The following is a 16,149-nucleotide window of genomic DNA, read 5'->3' as shown; positions in this document are numbered from 1 at the left end:
GGGAAGTGAGTCTATGCAGAAGCATCCTCATCCCTTTGCAGAATCCCCTCTATATGATCTACATGGCCTTAGATAGAGCAGAGCCAGGATTCAACTCCATCCCACACAAAAAATGCATAAAATATTTATCATGTAAAATAATGATGGCTGGATTGATATCTTACATAGAGCTCAGAGTGAATCAGCATTCCCATGCTCTCCAGTGGCCTGTGCTCTGTGTTTTTACAGGCTACACTGGTTCCAGTACCATCGTGTTCTGCATTACCTGGGCCAGTGGGACTTGTGTTTTCAGCTCACTATGACAGCATGGCATTCCTCCACTACAAGGGAGGCTGCTGTATGGACTCTCCCTATAAGATATGCTAGATCTTTAGGAGCATTCTGTGATCACATGTTCTTTTGTAGCTTACTCCCAACTCCTCCCACAGGACCTGTAACCCCCCTCTCCTGCATTATGGGAAACTTCCCAGGAGAGTACAAAGTAAGGACTCTGTCATCAGCTAAAGGAGCTGAGGGTTTCTTTTACAGTTATTTGCTATAAACAGACACCCATTCAAACAAGTTTTTCTTTTCTCTGAAACCTCTAGCTGTTATTTTAGGCTTTTTCGTTACCTCCTGCCCACCCCTACACACTACTGAATCCCAACCAACAGACGTACACGTATGAACTTTCATTTGGTGGATTCAGAAGGAGGAACAGGTAACTACAGAGTATTAGAGAAGTATTTCAGTGCAAAACATTGACTGGGTCAGACCTTATAGTAGAAAAACTGCTTCCACCTGACTGGAGCACTTACATCAGTGGATAAAAATATCTGGAGCTAAGTTATTTTCCTTTATAAGTCCACACTATTAACCACTGTAAATTAAAAATCATTCCACTTGTATGTTATGTACTATTGGTACTTGTGCCATAGTAACACTAGTAATCTGTGCATGTGATTGGAGGTGAGAAGTTGTGGTAAATTGTTAATGTAATTTCCTTCTAAAAATATGCACGAGTTGAGCAAACTTGTGAAAGGTAGCCGTAACAACATAACCATTGGATGTCATTACTACACTGATGCTGGGAGAAAACACCAAAGTATGAAGAACGCTCCAGAAAAAAAAAAAAAAAATCAAATCAGCAGAAATACAACATTTTACGTTACAGAAATAAAGGTCATACTTTCTGTTACACACATGTTTATAAACAATGTATAAAGGGTCAATAAGTAATTAATAGGTTTTATAAGTATGTTGAAAACATGAGTAGCATGTGTTGTAGCTGGTTATAAATATGATAGAAGAAGGGGGTATAGATGGTTACAAGCCGTGGTTATATGCAACTTATTGACCTATTGTACTCTAACCATTTATTTAAAAAACACTATTAACCATTTATAAATGTTCCTTTAATGTAAAATGTGATCAATATGCATTTTATTTTTTCTGTAATATATTATTAAGAACAATACCTATTTCTGGTTTAATATCACAAAAAATGAGTCTATAGAAGCAAGAGACAGAGTATAGGGCCAAGAGCTCTTAAACCATTGACTTCTGTGGGGAATGGTGGGGCACAGTGTGCATACACGATGAACTTTAAGCTAGTAGGGCTGTATAGTCCAAGACATTAACATAACTAGTACAATATAATTATTACTGATTTTACCTATAAAGAAAAAATCATCTCTGGAGTTAAAAAGGTATGACCAATAAGTAGGCTAACAGGCTCAAAACTACATGATAAAAACAATATTTATCAGCAGCTATCACACTCGCTAGGGAAAGAGGGTTATATTTTCCTTTCTTTTCTCCCCTCCCACTGCACCCGTCCAGCCCCCACCCCTCAATTACTGTCTTGGAGCCTTCCTCATGCTGACAGCTATGTATGGAACATTCTTCTAATCCCTGTTTGCCTAACCGAACCATCTCTCTCTCTTCATTCAAATAACTCAGTGAAACCTATTTCTGCCATGTCACCTCAAAAATGTGCATTGTACAGATACACATTTAAACAATCCACAGAGATGTGCACATACCAAGAACTGGAAAACTGGATCATCTTTTTAACAAAACCCTTTTTTTTCCTCCCCCATCTCTCAACTATTTGTTACTCTCACTCACCACATCACATAAAACATTAAGTCCTGATCCTGCAATGAGCTGCATGCAAACACACAGGTCCACCCAACTCATTACAAGATCAGAGCCAGGACCAAGTTATATGTTTTTATATTCTCTGTAAAGCACACTTTTGGGTGCTCCATAAACAAGTGCAACCATCAACTGAACTGATACAGTCCTTTTCTAGTCACCATCAAGCAAAATGGAAACAAAATAGAGAAACTGTACTTTTTTAAACTACTGTATCAGACGTCTTAACGTTACTTAAGACAGCAAGTTTGCGAGTGATAAGAATTTCCTGTTGAAGACTAAGGGACAACCCTGTAATGTTCTGAGGTCTCCAACTGCTGGCTAGAATGGCAGTTGAAGGGGCCCAGTACTTTGCAAAAGTGCATGGAACTCTCCAGGATGTGGGCCTACAACTGTATGAGACCATTTTTTTTTAATATGAGAGGGCACACGAACTCTCTCCACTAATGAGTGAGGTGGGTTACTGTCTGATCCATGTTTTGCCAAACAGCAAACGGCAATTCATTATGTCATCACGAACAATATCACGTGGTAACATGTTAGGAACAATGGAAATGGCCTTAAACAGATCACCCACAAATTTTCCTTCAGCCCCCAATAAATGATTAACCCTACTGAACTGTGTGAGCTGTATTCCGTTTCTTATAATAATTTCATTCAATACATGTAAAGATACCTTTCAAAAATTCAATACTTTAAATACTATTTATTATGTTACCTTACTTTAATTTCATTTTAAGTTAAAAGAAACACTTCTGACTTTAGAACCAATAGGATATTAAAGCTTTCAACACACCAGTCATCTCAACTTCAGCTTCATCTGAGGTAAAAGCTCACACTTGAAAAAAAAAATATTCTGAGACTTTGAATCTTAACTGTTATCTGCAGAAACCAATAACTTTTTCCCCCTTTTCTCAAATGTCCTTCTAGTAAAAATTGACTCCAACACAGTATTAGTGTTTTCACTAGAGAGCAACATCTATTTGTTTGTGCTGCCCATAACACCTTATAACGTCTATACAAGTTAGTTAGGGGAAAGACAGTCTTAATAACCTGTCTATATTTTGGAGGGTACTATGTTATTTGAATACAGGGACCTCTAAGGGTGTGTCTACACGGCAATTAAAAACCCACAGCTGACCCATGCCAGCTGACTCAGGTTCGCAGGGCTCAGGCTAAGGGGCTGTTTTTCTGCAATGTAGACATTCGGGCTCAGGCTGGAGCTCAGGGTCTAGGACAGTGTTTCCCAACTGGGGTGCGGAGGCACACTGGTGTGCAGTCAGGCCTAAGCAAGTGTGCCACGGAATTTTTTGAAAAACTACTTGAAGAGCTCTGGATTGGCTCATGAATATTCATGAGTTCATTTGGAGACTACATGGTGGTGTGCCTCAAAATAATTAAAGGTATCAATGTGTGCCACTGCAAAGAAAAGTTACCCTGTGAGGTGGGAGGGTCCCAGAGCTCAGGCTCCTGCCTGAGCCCAAACACCTATACTGCAGTTAAACAGTCTCTTATGTGACACGCTGTACCCCGTGTACACCCATATAGTGTGATTTGTGCATCTTTCATGTTCACCCTTGCAGTGTAACTGTGTATTGTCTGATGCAAAGTATGGCATGTAAGGTGTTTTTGGAATGCTCATGACATCCTGAACATTATTGTTATGGTAGCATGTTTCCTGCAATGTCATACATATGTATGGATATGAAACTCTGCTATGTCATGCCCTCAAATTTGTCTCCCACATGGCTTGAATAGATGCAGACGAACACAAAGCTGTGTTTCCACATCCAGCAGAGGCATGCATACAGGAACAATGGACTGGCTAAGCACCTTTGAGCACTTTGGCTCAAGTGGAAGAAATCATGCCCATTGCCGGACATGGCCGATCACCTGACGCCAGAGGGTCGAGGAAATCTTTTAAAAGAAAGAGGCATCTTTGTCTCGTGGCTCTCCTCTAGAATCCATCTTCTAAGTGACATCAAGGACTGGCAACTATCCAGGCGGGGGGGTGGTAGCCTGGCTGCAGATTGACCCAGGAGTAGGTCATTCACACAGCAAAGCGGAGTAAGTCAGGGCCCAGTAGTGAAGAATTGGGGTGACACAGCTACACACCAGTCCAGATTGCAGGGAGGGGAATGTCACACCTTAATCCAAGCGCTGAGAGCCCAGACAGCTGGCATGGGCCAGCTGCAGGTATCTAACTGCAGTGTAGATGTATCCTAGTAGGCTAAACCCTTGCAATGATAATCTCTAATCCCAGGTAAAAGGGAAACAAAAAGATAGCTATAAATCTATTTTCAATATTCAAAACTATGAGCCAAGACTGCTAAATGAACAATATGAAAGATATGGGAACTGTACCAAGAGATTAGAGAAGAAACAGGAAAAAATAAGACAAGTCTCTCTTTCTCTGAGTGACCAGTCACTATATCATGAATAGACACAGAATCTCTCACACCACCCTGAAGTCCTCCTTCCACTATGTCTAAATACACAATCTGGGAATCTCACTGATCTCTCTTCAGGCAGATTTTCTTGGCTGGACTGAATACCCTGCTGATAGTATCACTGGAGGATTTGTGTCATTTACACTTTCTTTCCTAGAAATGTACTAGGCAATCCAAGTTTTTTCCATGGAAAATCCTTTCACCAATCCTACTGAGCTGGAGCATGCCCTCTTAGTCAGAAACCAGTTTCCAGCTGAACGCTGCCAACTGGTTGTGCTTCCGGAACTTGCATTCTTTGTGGTCTGGAAAGATGGCTGCAATGTCACCGATCAGGATTCCTAAGCATATGGATGAAACTTCAAACTACCTCATATCTCCAAGCATCAGCTGCTTTTTTTTTTTTTTTTTTTTTTAATTAAACTTGGATTCTCGCCAAGCCACAGGAGATTCCAGTAGAAAGTATGCATGCATAGGTTAAGACGTAATTTATTACAGGCTTTTGGGTGGGCATCAAGCCAACACACTTATTTTAAATTACTTTATGAAAACGGGAAAGCTGTAGAAGCACAGGCCTAAAGTAAAGTAAATCAAGCTGGAATGAGCCACAGATTTTAGGTTGAAGGACTGAGCATGATTCTTGAAATACAAATATCTCTTTGATCTCATATACTACACTCACAGACACACCCAACAAAACAAAGATCAATCAAAACTGCACCTCAAAAGACAACTTTCATCTAACATTGAATAACAGTGGGTCAATCCCACAGTTCTGTATAAATAACTCTCATTATACTCCACAGGATTTAGCATGTGAAAGAACTACAGGACTGTTCACTATATGCATTCCAATATCAAATCTCAACAAGAATCAGAAATTAGAAATTGAAAAAACTATTAGGGGTTCATGCAGAGTTCTTCTCTATAATACATTCACTGCTTAGTACATTCTTAAAGGAATCAAACGACGTGGCTTTCAAAACTTCTTTTAAACAATCTAACAATCTTTACAACTAGGAAACTTTTCACGATATCCAACCAAAACTGTCTTTTGCACACCTTCATTCCATTACAACTTACTATATTCTACTGAGCCAGAAGAAATAATATTAATTGCTCGTTATTTACAGTCTTGCAAAACTTTTAGACGCTCGAGGAAGGATTGACCACTCTCTTATCTGGCAAGAAAACCCAACAATCTAAGTAGAATTTTCAGTTGTCAATACTCCACACGTAGAGTCAGGAAATGAATGTGACCATTACAAAAAAATGGGAGTGGGGTCCAAACACAATGCAATGGTTAATTAACTATGAACCCCTGAGAGGAGAGGAATATCACAGATATGCCTCAAGATCCCATGTTATTTATTCATGGGTAAAAGCATGATGAATTTGGAAACTATTGATTTCTCTGAATTTCATGGCTTGTCCAGTCAGTGCCTTAGTCTACATCAGCAGGGGTGTAAATTTTAACACTAATTGGCCCGTGTGGACCCTGCAGGCGCATACTAAAAGTTCCTTATTGGATGTTAATTTAGTACTGTTTGAAACGGGAATATATTAACATGCATTAGGGAACTGTGCGCTAGCAGGGTCCTCATGGCTTGGGGTAGTTCCTGACCCAACAGCCAGGAAATACACATTTAGCAGCATGTTTGCTTTTTTCCCCTCCATTAAAGAAAGACACACACACACACACCACACACACACAGTACTGTAGTAGCTGGAGATTTTAAATGTATATATTACAGGCACACACAGGAACTCTATATTACAAGTATATAAATATATGGAGAAAAGTGTGGTATTAAGAAGAATAAAATGATTGAAAAAGTAATGACGTGGAAGGAACCGCACCTGATTGAGCTCACTTTGCAGTTGTAGGCTATGCTGTTCTTTTTCCTCCCTCTGCTGTTGTAGCTGTTTAAACTCTGCCTTGAGATGCTGATACTTTGTCTCTATTTCCGACAATTCTTCCTTAAGTTTGTGGCTTGCTTCCCCTTTCTCACTCAGTTCTGTCTGTAACCTCTGCAGTGAGACTTCAGATGCAGATAGCCTTGCTCGAAGCTGCTCCAGGTCCAGATCTTTTTGGTGAAGGCTTGCCTGCATGTTTTTTTTACTCACTGATTCCTCATAATGCCTTTCTTCTAACTGGGTGTAATCAAGTTCTTTCTTCAGCAGCTTTTCTGTCAGACTCTGTAACAGAAATTAAATGGAAATTAAAATACAATTCTGCTTATATCTGATCAACTGTTATTACTCACATTTCCTCACAAGAGTCTATCTAGAACAGTGAACAATTCTCTCACAATAAGAATCTTCAAAATAGAGTTAAGGAGACATGAAATAGGTCTGTCAATAATTCTACATTTTAATTTCTATTTCATATTATACCCGTCTATGCCAGAGTCCATATATCATACCATTTCAATTATAAATCGTTTTCAGGCTCCCTCACTCTCTATAATTTAAACTACGCTTAGAAAGTTGCTTTCTCGACTGAAACTAACACTTTTCCTTTACTCTTACATAAGCCCTTTTTTCATGCTGTGGTAGCTGACTCAGTTGCCACTGTTTCTGCATCTTTGTTTTACTGAGGCAACTGAGCTGTTATGCTACTGCAAGACCATGCATGTGTTTGACAAACTGCTTTGTGAGAGCCAAAACATTATCTGTATGTCAGAGATACCTCAACCTTCCATGCACTTCTCTGTACACTTAAATTTGTGAGTCAATGTCTCACTGTATTTCTGTATAAGGCATCAGGCCCTCACTTTTCCAACAAGTTTCCTCTCTTTGCCCTATCACACCTCAAGAGAAGTTCAACATCCCCAGGTATTCATGTTATGCACCTCTCTTGAACAGAGACTGCCAAAATTAATATAGTTTGTGACAGTAAAAAATTGGTAACAGCATGAGACCACCAAACTCATAACAATTCAGAATTTAGCCTGTTTTAACAGGTTAGTGCTCTGATAGCATATGCCATCTGAGGCTATGTCTACACTCTCACTTTTGCCAGTATAACCTATGTCGCTCAGGGGTGTGAAACAACACATTCCTGAGCAACATAAGTTACACTGACAGAAGCACCAGCATGGAGAGCACTATGTCAGCAGGAGAGCATCTGCCGTCATAGCTACCGCCACTCATTGGGGATGATGTTAATGTTGATGGGAGGGCTCTCTGCCATTAGCATAGAGCAGCTACACGAGAGATGTGAGAGTGGCGCAGCTGCATTGGTACAGCTGTGCCACTGTAAGCTCTCTAGTGTAGATATGGCCCTACTTCTTGGAGCCAGACTTTTCTGTTGGAAAATAAAACTCTGCAGACAAGTCAGCTCAGGAGGGTTGTTTGTTTTTAATGTGAACATATTTAGATTGGCCTTTTAGTGAAGAAGAGCTCTAGAGTCTCAAATTTTTCTCACCACACTTCAGCAAAATTAATTTTGTAGGCAGCAAGGCTTTACTGTGGAATCCACAGATTAAGATGAAGTTTGAAAAATATTTACAGAGGATATGCAGTCTTTTTACATTGGTTTTAATTAGAATTTTGGATTATCAAGTCTTATGATATAAGCAGAACCAAGTTTTGGCAGGAATTGGATGGAACAATTCAAGTTGCTGAGTAAAGTGGTGTAAATAACGTTAATCATTCAAATCCATGGCACTCTTGCCTCTGAATCAGTATTGATCAATGCCTCAGCAACACAGGCCATTTTCCTGCTGGTGATGCCATCTTAACCATTGTCCTTAAATAGCCAATGGCACTTTTTAAAATTTATTGGCTGTCTTCCTCGGTATCATAATAAAATTCCAGCTCAGGAAATTCATTCTGCCTCACTAAAATCCCTACATAGATGTAACTGAATTCTTAACTTCCTGTCCCAGTGTAACATCTTTGTGTTCCTCTCTTAGCTACCAATGTTCTCCCCAGAGTTTAACTGGATACTCTGTTTTTCAGCTCCTCTTTAAATAAAACATTTCTAAGAATTCAGCTGGCTGGCGGCTTGAAAAATGATAGCACTCACAAGTTTATGTTGAAAACATCAGATGGTGGTTTATGTTCTGCAATTTCAGGAATATATAGGTTTAAGAGAAGACACAGAAAGAGCTGTAATTCTAGTTATGTTGGGCATTTTTAAAGCACACTTCCTTCATAGCATCCAAGCATCAATCTCAGATTTATTTTGCTTTGGTTAGTTTCACAGAAAATTAAAACACTATTCAAGACTAATTTTGAGGGCACAGAGTTTACCAGCTGTTAAATTTGATTAAATTTAAAAGGGTAAAAAAAATATTTGTACACTAGTTTACTTGCTTTTTAATAAGTTGCGGGGGGAGAGGAGTTATTCCTCAGTACACCAGTTTTTAAGTTATGTTGCAGTCTGGCAAATGGCACTTCAGTAACAACTCACATTAGAACAAATATAATTATAGTCCTCACTGAGTTTCCATTATAAAATATGCTTTTTAAGGCTTACAACTTGGCCAAGAAAATTTGCTCTAGGCTGAAGTTTGAATGTGAATTCTAGCTGGGCAATAACATTAGTTACTTTTCCCACAACATTTCTAGAAAAAAAGCATTTTAGTTACATGATTATATTATAATGCATTATATATACACAACATATAATAATAAACAAATAATACAGAATGTCTGTTTTGAAGGTTATACAACTAGAATCCTGGCTCCCAATGAAGTCAGTGGTAAAACTCCCACTGACTTCAATGGCACCAGAATTTCACCCCAAGTTTACGGTATGAATTAGTACTTTTTAATCGTTACAGAAACAAACACTCTACCTAGCCTTATTAACACCAGTAAAACAGGTCCAGCACAGGATCACCAACACAGCACATCACCTTTTTCATAACTTGATTTTTAATTTGCACATTTATAACAACATTACAGCAGTTTCATACATAGATGATCACAATACCTTTGTAACCACTAAAAGGTATTTATTTTACTTGAATCAATGTAGAAGTGCTTCAAAGAACTAATGAGACACTGAACATTTTCATGCACCTTAAAGATGAATGACAGAATGTGAAAGAGAAATCCCTGGCATAGTTTAATTTTGAATTAACAGTAGGGAATGCACATAATAAAGTGTGCAGTGGTGTTGTAGCTGTGCTGGTCCCAGGATATTAGATATTGTTTCTACATAATAAAGTGGCATTTATAATGGTTTTATTGCAGTGTTTCCCAAACTTTTTCTCAGTTTCCCTTCAGAAAAATTAAACAAACCATGCCCCCTTCAACGCTCCAGACATTCTAACACCTAGCCAAAATGAGCAGTCACTCAGAGTAGATTGTGTACATCTGCTTAATATGATACCTCCTCTCACCGCTTCCACGCTGTGATGAACAGTGAAATAGTTAACAATTAGTTTATTTGAAATATTATGACTTGCACCTGAGGTTATGTCTAAACTTACAGCAGTGTGCAGAGTACATATACTGTATGCCCCCCCAAGCACGGGTATAAAGAACAGTGTAGATGGTGAGGCACTACTTAGGTGAATAGAGTAAAGATATTCCCTAAGGTTTTGGAGTGTACTCTACACAGCTCACTACAGGCCCAAGCAGCACCTCTGTCTACACTGCTATTTTTAGCACTGTAGTGTCCTGCTGCCTCCCCACTGCAGGAGCAGTTCCCCAGCAGGGAAGATCTCCGGCAGTAGGAAAGGCTCTCACAGACGGAAGGCAGCATGGAAAAGCTCTGGCAGTGGGGAAAGGCTCTGGCAGTTCCCCGATGCCAGACTTACCTCACTGCCTCTCCTCTGCCAGAGCCTTTCACTGATGCATGTAGTTACACCTTGCAAGAGGGACGCAGCCTGCTTTTCACTGCAACGTGTAGCTACATATACCCTAAACACCGTCGTCTGTATAGACAAGGCATTAGACAGCACCATTTAAGTGAACGGGGCAGTGCCTACCTCAACGCTATCATTTCAGGCTCGCGGCAAACTCATGCAGATAACGCTGTATCGTTTACACTTCAGTAACTCTCAAAATTTTCTTCATGATCGCACAGATTTTATTTTAAATTAAAGCTGAGGCTCTGGAGAACAACTGACAGTCCTGTCTGAACATTGCACTTAATTCTTCAGATCCCCACGCTAGCTCACACTTTGAGAAATGCTGCCTTATTGATTACATTTTATTTCATTGTAATAGCCTGGATGACTCACACTCAGGGAGCTAGAGTAAGTATTGGAAGCTTTACGATGGTGTTTCAGGTTTCCTCTTTTATAAGTTGTGCCCTCTCTCCATTATACTTTACAATACCTAATTTGTGTATTCACGCCTTGACACAGTCAGGTCTATGCCCCATCCTGTCACCACTCTCCTGGTGACCCCTTTTGTTTGTCACGCCTCAAGGACCCACACAGTTCCCCAGAGCAGACCCATGGGCTCCAAGACTGGGCCTTTGGCACCAGTGTCCCGTTTCTCTCCGTGGCTTCCTGCAGCATATCCAGCCAAGCCAATCTTCTGTGGGAGGCTCGTACCATAGCCCTTCAGACCACAATGCTCTCCGTGAACGTTTACAGCGACACAGGCAGCCTTTTCAATACAAAGTAACCATTTATTAGTCACCTGGCACACAGAAACTGGAAATCCTTAGGTTAGCACAGAGAAAAGAAGGTTAAACCATATGCCAAGTCCATTCTGGTTAGCCAGAGCCCCAGTGCAGCTGCAGCATACCTCATTGTTCAAGCACTGTGTCTCTCTCCATCTGACCTCACGGTTAGCAAGGAGAAGCAGAAGTTAAGTTATATCCCACTGTGGTCAAACCAGTGTCTGGATGGGCCAGCCAAGCTATAATGGCCCCCATCTCTGGCTCTCTTTCCCTCCATTTTTCCTCCCCTCACCTTTTTCTCCTGGTCCAGGCTTCTGGGCCCCACCAAAAGGGCTGCCCTTCTTCCAGTCACCTGACATCTTGTCCTCCTGCTCCATTCCCAAGTCCCACCTGCTGGGGTTTCCTGCTGTTAGGTGCTGCTTGTTCAGTCACTGGGGCGGCTCTTTGTCTAACTGCACTCTCTGCTGATTTGACTCAGTATGAACCAGTTAATTAAAGATGAATTTAATGACTCTATTATTTCATGACTCTATTCATTCCCGTCTCCTGCACTATTCCACAAGCCGTGTTAACTCTTTTGCACCCACTTGACAGCAATGCAACATACAGAGGGAAAATGAGGCATGCCTAAGATTCATACAAATATTACAGAAAATTCTGACTTTGTCATGCACCTGTATAAAAATAGGCTTTGGTAACATCTAGCATCAATGTGTTGTATAAGAGCTTAGCACAGCCTTAACGTTAGTAACTTGTTACAAGTTAAATTTCTTTTGGAGTTTTCCTTCCAGTTGGAAACACACAGCCTATGTGATCAGGACTCTATTGGGTATCAGTAAGCACAAGTGATTAGCCTAAATCAATGACAGATCTGAAAGCAATTCCTCCCGTAAGAGGTCAGGCACATGATGAGGAACCCTCAGACCAGAGAAAAAGGATTGGAACTAGGTATGGGATACATGACCATTGCACAGAAAACACTGAGTTGATCCTTTCTAGTACATTGTTGGGTATATACAAGAAATGAGTGAAATATATGTTCTGTAGTGATATTGATTAAGCAGGGAAGAAAGAAAAACATGCTGACTACAATGATAAGAGGCTGGTTATCTCAACCCTCCAGAGTGGGGTGGTTTTGGATGAAGCCCTTTTTGCATCAACACACCTTTCTTAGGAAAAGGGGCTAGATTTGCAGGGAAGCCTGAGCCATTCCAAGAGGCTCAGTGGTTTTCTTAGCATTAGGTTGTTCTGGGTAGTAGGCCATTATAGGTCTTGGGGGTAATGCAGGCTCTAAGGGGCTTTGGTTTTAGACAAGCAATTTGATCCCTGGAACTGTGATGCTCTGGATTTGAGCTACGAAAAGAGGGGGAGAAGCCATGTGACAAGCATAGAGCTCGCTGCTTTGCCTCATTCTTCACTGTGGTCAAGACAGGTTGCCCAGATAAATTATTCAGTTATAGGATTAATAGAGTTGCAGCCTCTTGGCCGAAATTCCAGATGTCTGTGTCCTTCCTCATTAGTTCCTACTATTCTCAAAGTTCGTTGTTTTATTTTAAAAATTAGAGGAAGTAGATTCCTCTCAAATGCGGAGGCCTGCACTTATGTATTCATCACCTGCTCATTGCAATGCTGTTGCTGGAAGATATCACTGTAAGAATAACATTCTTCTAAATTGGACTTTACATGATCTCAACATTTGGATGCATACACAGAGATTGTCCTGGGCTATGCTGGAATCTTAATGAACATACAAACTAAAACGCAATATATTCAACCTGCATTAATATCTATCTGTTTTACATCTTTTCCAAGAGTACATGTTTACAAGGAAATTACAAGTGATGTTTTCCCATTATTTAAGAAGCTCTTCATAACTTTTCTAGTTCTAGGGCCAGATCTTCAATGTAGGATAGTAAAAGGTATCTGGAAAGCTGCCCTATAGGGGCAGCTGATGATCCCATGTGCCCACCCCACCCTCTCTCCCCCCCAATATAGGGTTTACTGGAGTGAGAGCAAGTCAGGGGCACAGCCAAGGAGCACAGTACTCTAGCCAATACTTGGCTGGCAGTATGGTTTTAGGAGACTACTTCAGATGCTGTGGAGAACTGAGAGCAGTCTTAGGCTGCTATAAGTCACTTTGGGGGTCATTTCAGCTCTGACAGCCCCAGGACTCAGGGAGTAAAAAGATGGCTTGGAGCCACCCTTCCCACACCATCTCCTCAACTGCACTGAGCATGAATTTGACACCAGTGAGGACTTTTCCCTTAATTTCTGATTTATCTTCCTATTTTGACTACAGCTTTGTCATCTTATTTATCAATCTGCTGCCATTCCATTAAATATAGGGAATTAAATGTATTGTGGTGAGTACTTCAGATCAGTTTTGGTGCATTTTTATATACGATTGAACTCTGCTGATTTTGAGAGACATGGAATAATGTGCTAACTCTCACTATCTATCATTGTTCTGCCTCAGATCGTAAGAGCCAACAATCATTCTATCACAAGCAAAATGTAAAGATATTTTAAACTGCATCTTACTGTATTCCTTGGCAAATGTTATTTTTACATTAAACTACACGAAACTATAGTGTTTGGTCTCAGTCCCTGCCCCCTTCCCCGATATTTTATGCTCTATTTTCCTAAATATTAACATATGTCCTTTCCTGACACACTGTTTGGGCCATGTGCTAAATATTATAACTACTCTGCCAGCAACACACCAAGAACTATATGATTCATCCTTCTAAGGAAGTGTTCCATCACAACTGAATGCCAAATTTGGTCTTGCTTATCTCCACATACGGACACACGGACAAACATTGTGGGAGTACGTAACCAAGAAAAGCATCTGGGCAGCACAGGTCAATAGGTACATTCCCCCCCTTTTTCAGCTCTGTCCCAGCTGTCCCTACTTTTTCGCCAAGACTGGGCATTTGTCCCTGACCTGTGCAGGCAGCGCTGCATGCCGGCAGCAGCGGAGAAATAATCTACACTGCTGCTGGTAGGCTACCTTAAGAGCTGTCCCCCCAGGCAGCAGCCCCTGGCATGTGTCCACATAACTGTGTCCGTGGAAAGCCCTGTGATGGCAGAATAGAGGAGACCAAGGTCTGCCATAGTCACCATCTTTCTGTACAGAATAAGGATATGAGAGAAACAGCACTGAAATTGAGGGTTGAATGTGGCTGTGAGAGCCTTTATTTCATTCCTCATCTCCTCTTTCCCCACCATACACATCCCTGCCCTGAAGCTGAATGCAGATGCCTCTACAAGGTTCATCAATAGTACTGCTGACATTGCCTGGGGATGGGGAGCAGCCATTGGAAAACCCTTCTACTGCCACTGACTGGGAAAGTGAGGCAAGGCACCTCCAACCTGCCTAGCTATAGCCCATCACCTCAGCCGCCCAAGCGCTGACCAGAATCCTTAGAGTAAGGTACACAGTAAGCGGCTGCTTTGTGAATCAAAAGTAGCTATAAAGCCATGGGACACCGATGGCTCAGCAACCATGCATGTAGAGCCTCACTGTATTAGCAATGGAATTCTTCACACCTGGGAGCAAGGCACCTCTGTTAACACAGGACAGAGAGACATCAGTAGCGCCAGAGGGTTTCCTTTACATTCCCTTTACACTCCTTGGGTTTCCTCCTTCCCTTTGCTGCTAGTAGCAAACTTGTCCCCCATCTCATTTACAAGAACACAGAGCAGGCTAAGCAGTAGTGGAGTGCAGGCTGAATTCCTCTGAGAGCGACCCCTGTTTACCCACCGAAGAGGTGCAGCACACAGAATAGCAAGCCATTCCCTGACAACGCTGAAAAGGCCACCTCCACGGGAGCAATAGGGGTTCATACGTCATGTCCTCCTCAGTTCTTGAGATTTAGCCAGCTGCAAGGCTGAGCAGAGAAGTAAGGGCGGCAATACCACCAGGCTACCCTTCTTTCTGCACTGCTGCTAGTAGAAGGCGCTGTCTTCAGAGCTAGGCACCCCAGCAAGCATGGACGCTCTCCATTGCCAAGCTATGAAGGAAGTGCTGCCACCATCAATCATCACATGGTGTTGCCAGGTGATGCTTTTGATCCTTTTGTGGTGGTGGGGCTTGTGCATAGTGTCCTTAGTCAGTAGTTTGTGTGGTCTTTTTTTGCTATAAAAATGTCTCGGAAACATCTGTGTAATTTTAATGAAGACCTCCAAAAACAGTTCAAGTTTAAAAAAAAAAACCACTTCAACATTGGACAACAGCAAAATTGTATGCGAGACATGTGGAGCACATTTCTCCATTGCCCATGGCAGCCAAAATGACATTACCCAGCACCTTCAAAGAAAGAAACAGAGATGCTGATAAAAATAAGTGTTCAACACTAAGTGTTCTGTGATTTTTCCCGAGGCAAGACGTAGAAGCTGAAAAAGTTTTTGCCAGTGAGGGAGTGTTTGCTTATTGCTCAGTGCAGTACAGACACAGTTTCCAGTCTAATGACTGTACAGCACAATTAATTAGAAAAACTGTAATAACCTAAATTTTCATCTGCTTGCAGAAAATCTGAGGCAATCATTTGCAACATCTTAGCCCCTATCTCCATTGAAGTAGTGCAACTTGAGGTGGACAAGTATTCCTTTATTACGCTTAATGTGGATGCATCAAACAAAAAGAAGCAAAAACTATTTCCTGTTCTTATACGGTATTTTCTCTCACTGAGAGAAGTTGGCAAAAAAATTACTTAATTTTCATCTCTATCTGAAACATCAGATTTGCAGTGTGCATTCATCGAGCAAGTGATTGAGAAGTATTCTCTTAGTGACAAGATTGCTGGAATTTCTGCAGACAACATCAATGATAACTATGGGGGTGCCATACGTTGCAGAAAAAACAATTTGTGGTGAAAGCTCCAGGCTAACTTAGGAAAGCAGATCTTTGGTTTGGATGTGGTGCACATATTGTGCATAACTGCCTCCAAACTGCAGTCAACTGGCCTC

The 16,149-nt window shown here is 41.1% G+C and overlaps 1 protein-coding gene across 4 annotated transcripts in view; it reads right to left on the bottom strand.

The window, feature by feature from the left end:
• The window catches only part of EEA1 (early endosome antigen 1), a 139,860-nt gene that overhangs the window by 55,527 nt on the left and 68,184 nt on the right, over positions 1 to 16,149 (bottom strand). For all 4 annotated transcript variants that reach the window (XR_010921993.1, XM_067559831.1, XM_067559829.1 and 1 more), the window contains one exon: positions 6,447 to 6,785. Coding sequence is in view for 3 of the 4 variants with exons in the window: in XM_067559831.1 (XP_067415932.1) it covers positions 6,447 to 6,785 (339 nt within the window). In the remaining variant the exon portion in view is untranslated. The remainder of the gene's footprint in view (positions 1 to 6,446; positions 6,786 to 16,149) is intronic.

This window comes from Emydura macquarii, unplaced genomic scaffold (genome assembly GCF_026122565.2).
Source record: "Emydura macquarii macquarii isolate MOO-44397 ecotype Brisbane River unplaced genomic scaffold, CSIRO-AGI_Emac_v2 contig_2205, whole genome shotgun sequence".
In the NCBI taxonomy this organism is placed as follows: Eukaryota; Metazoa; Chordata; order Testudines; family Chelidae; genus Emydura; species Emydura macquarii.
Note: the sequence above shows the minus strand (reverse complement) of the source record. Positions and strands in the feature narration are given on the sequence as shown.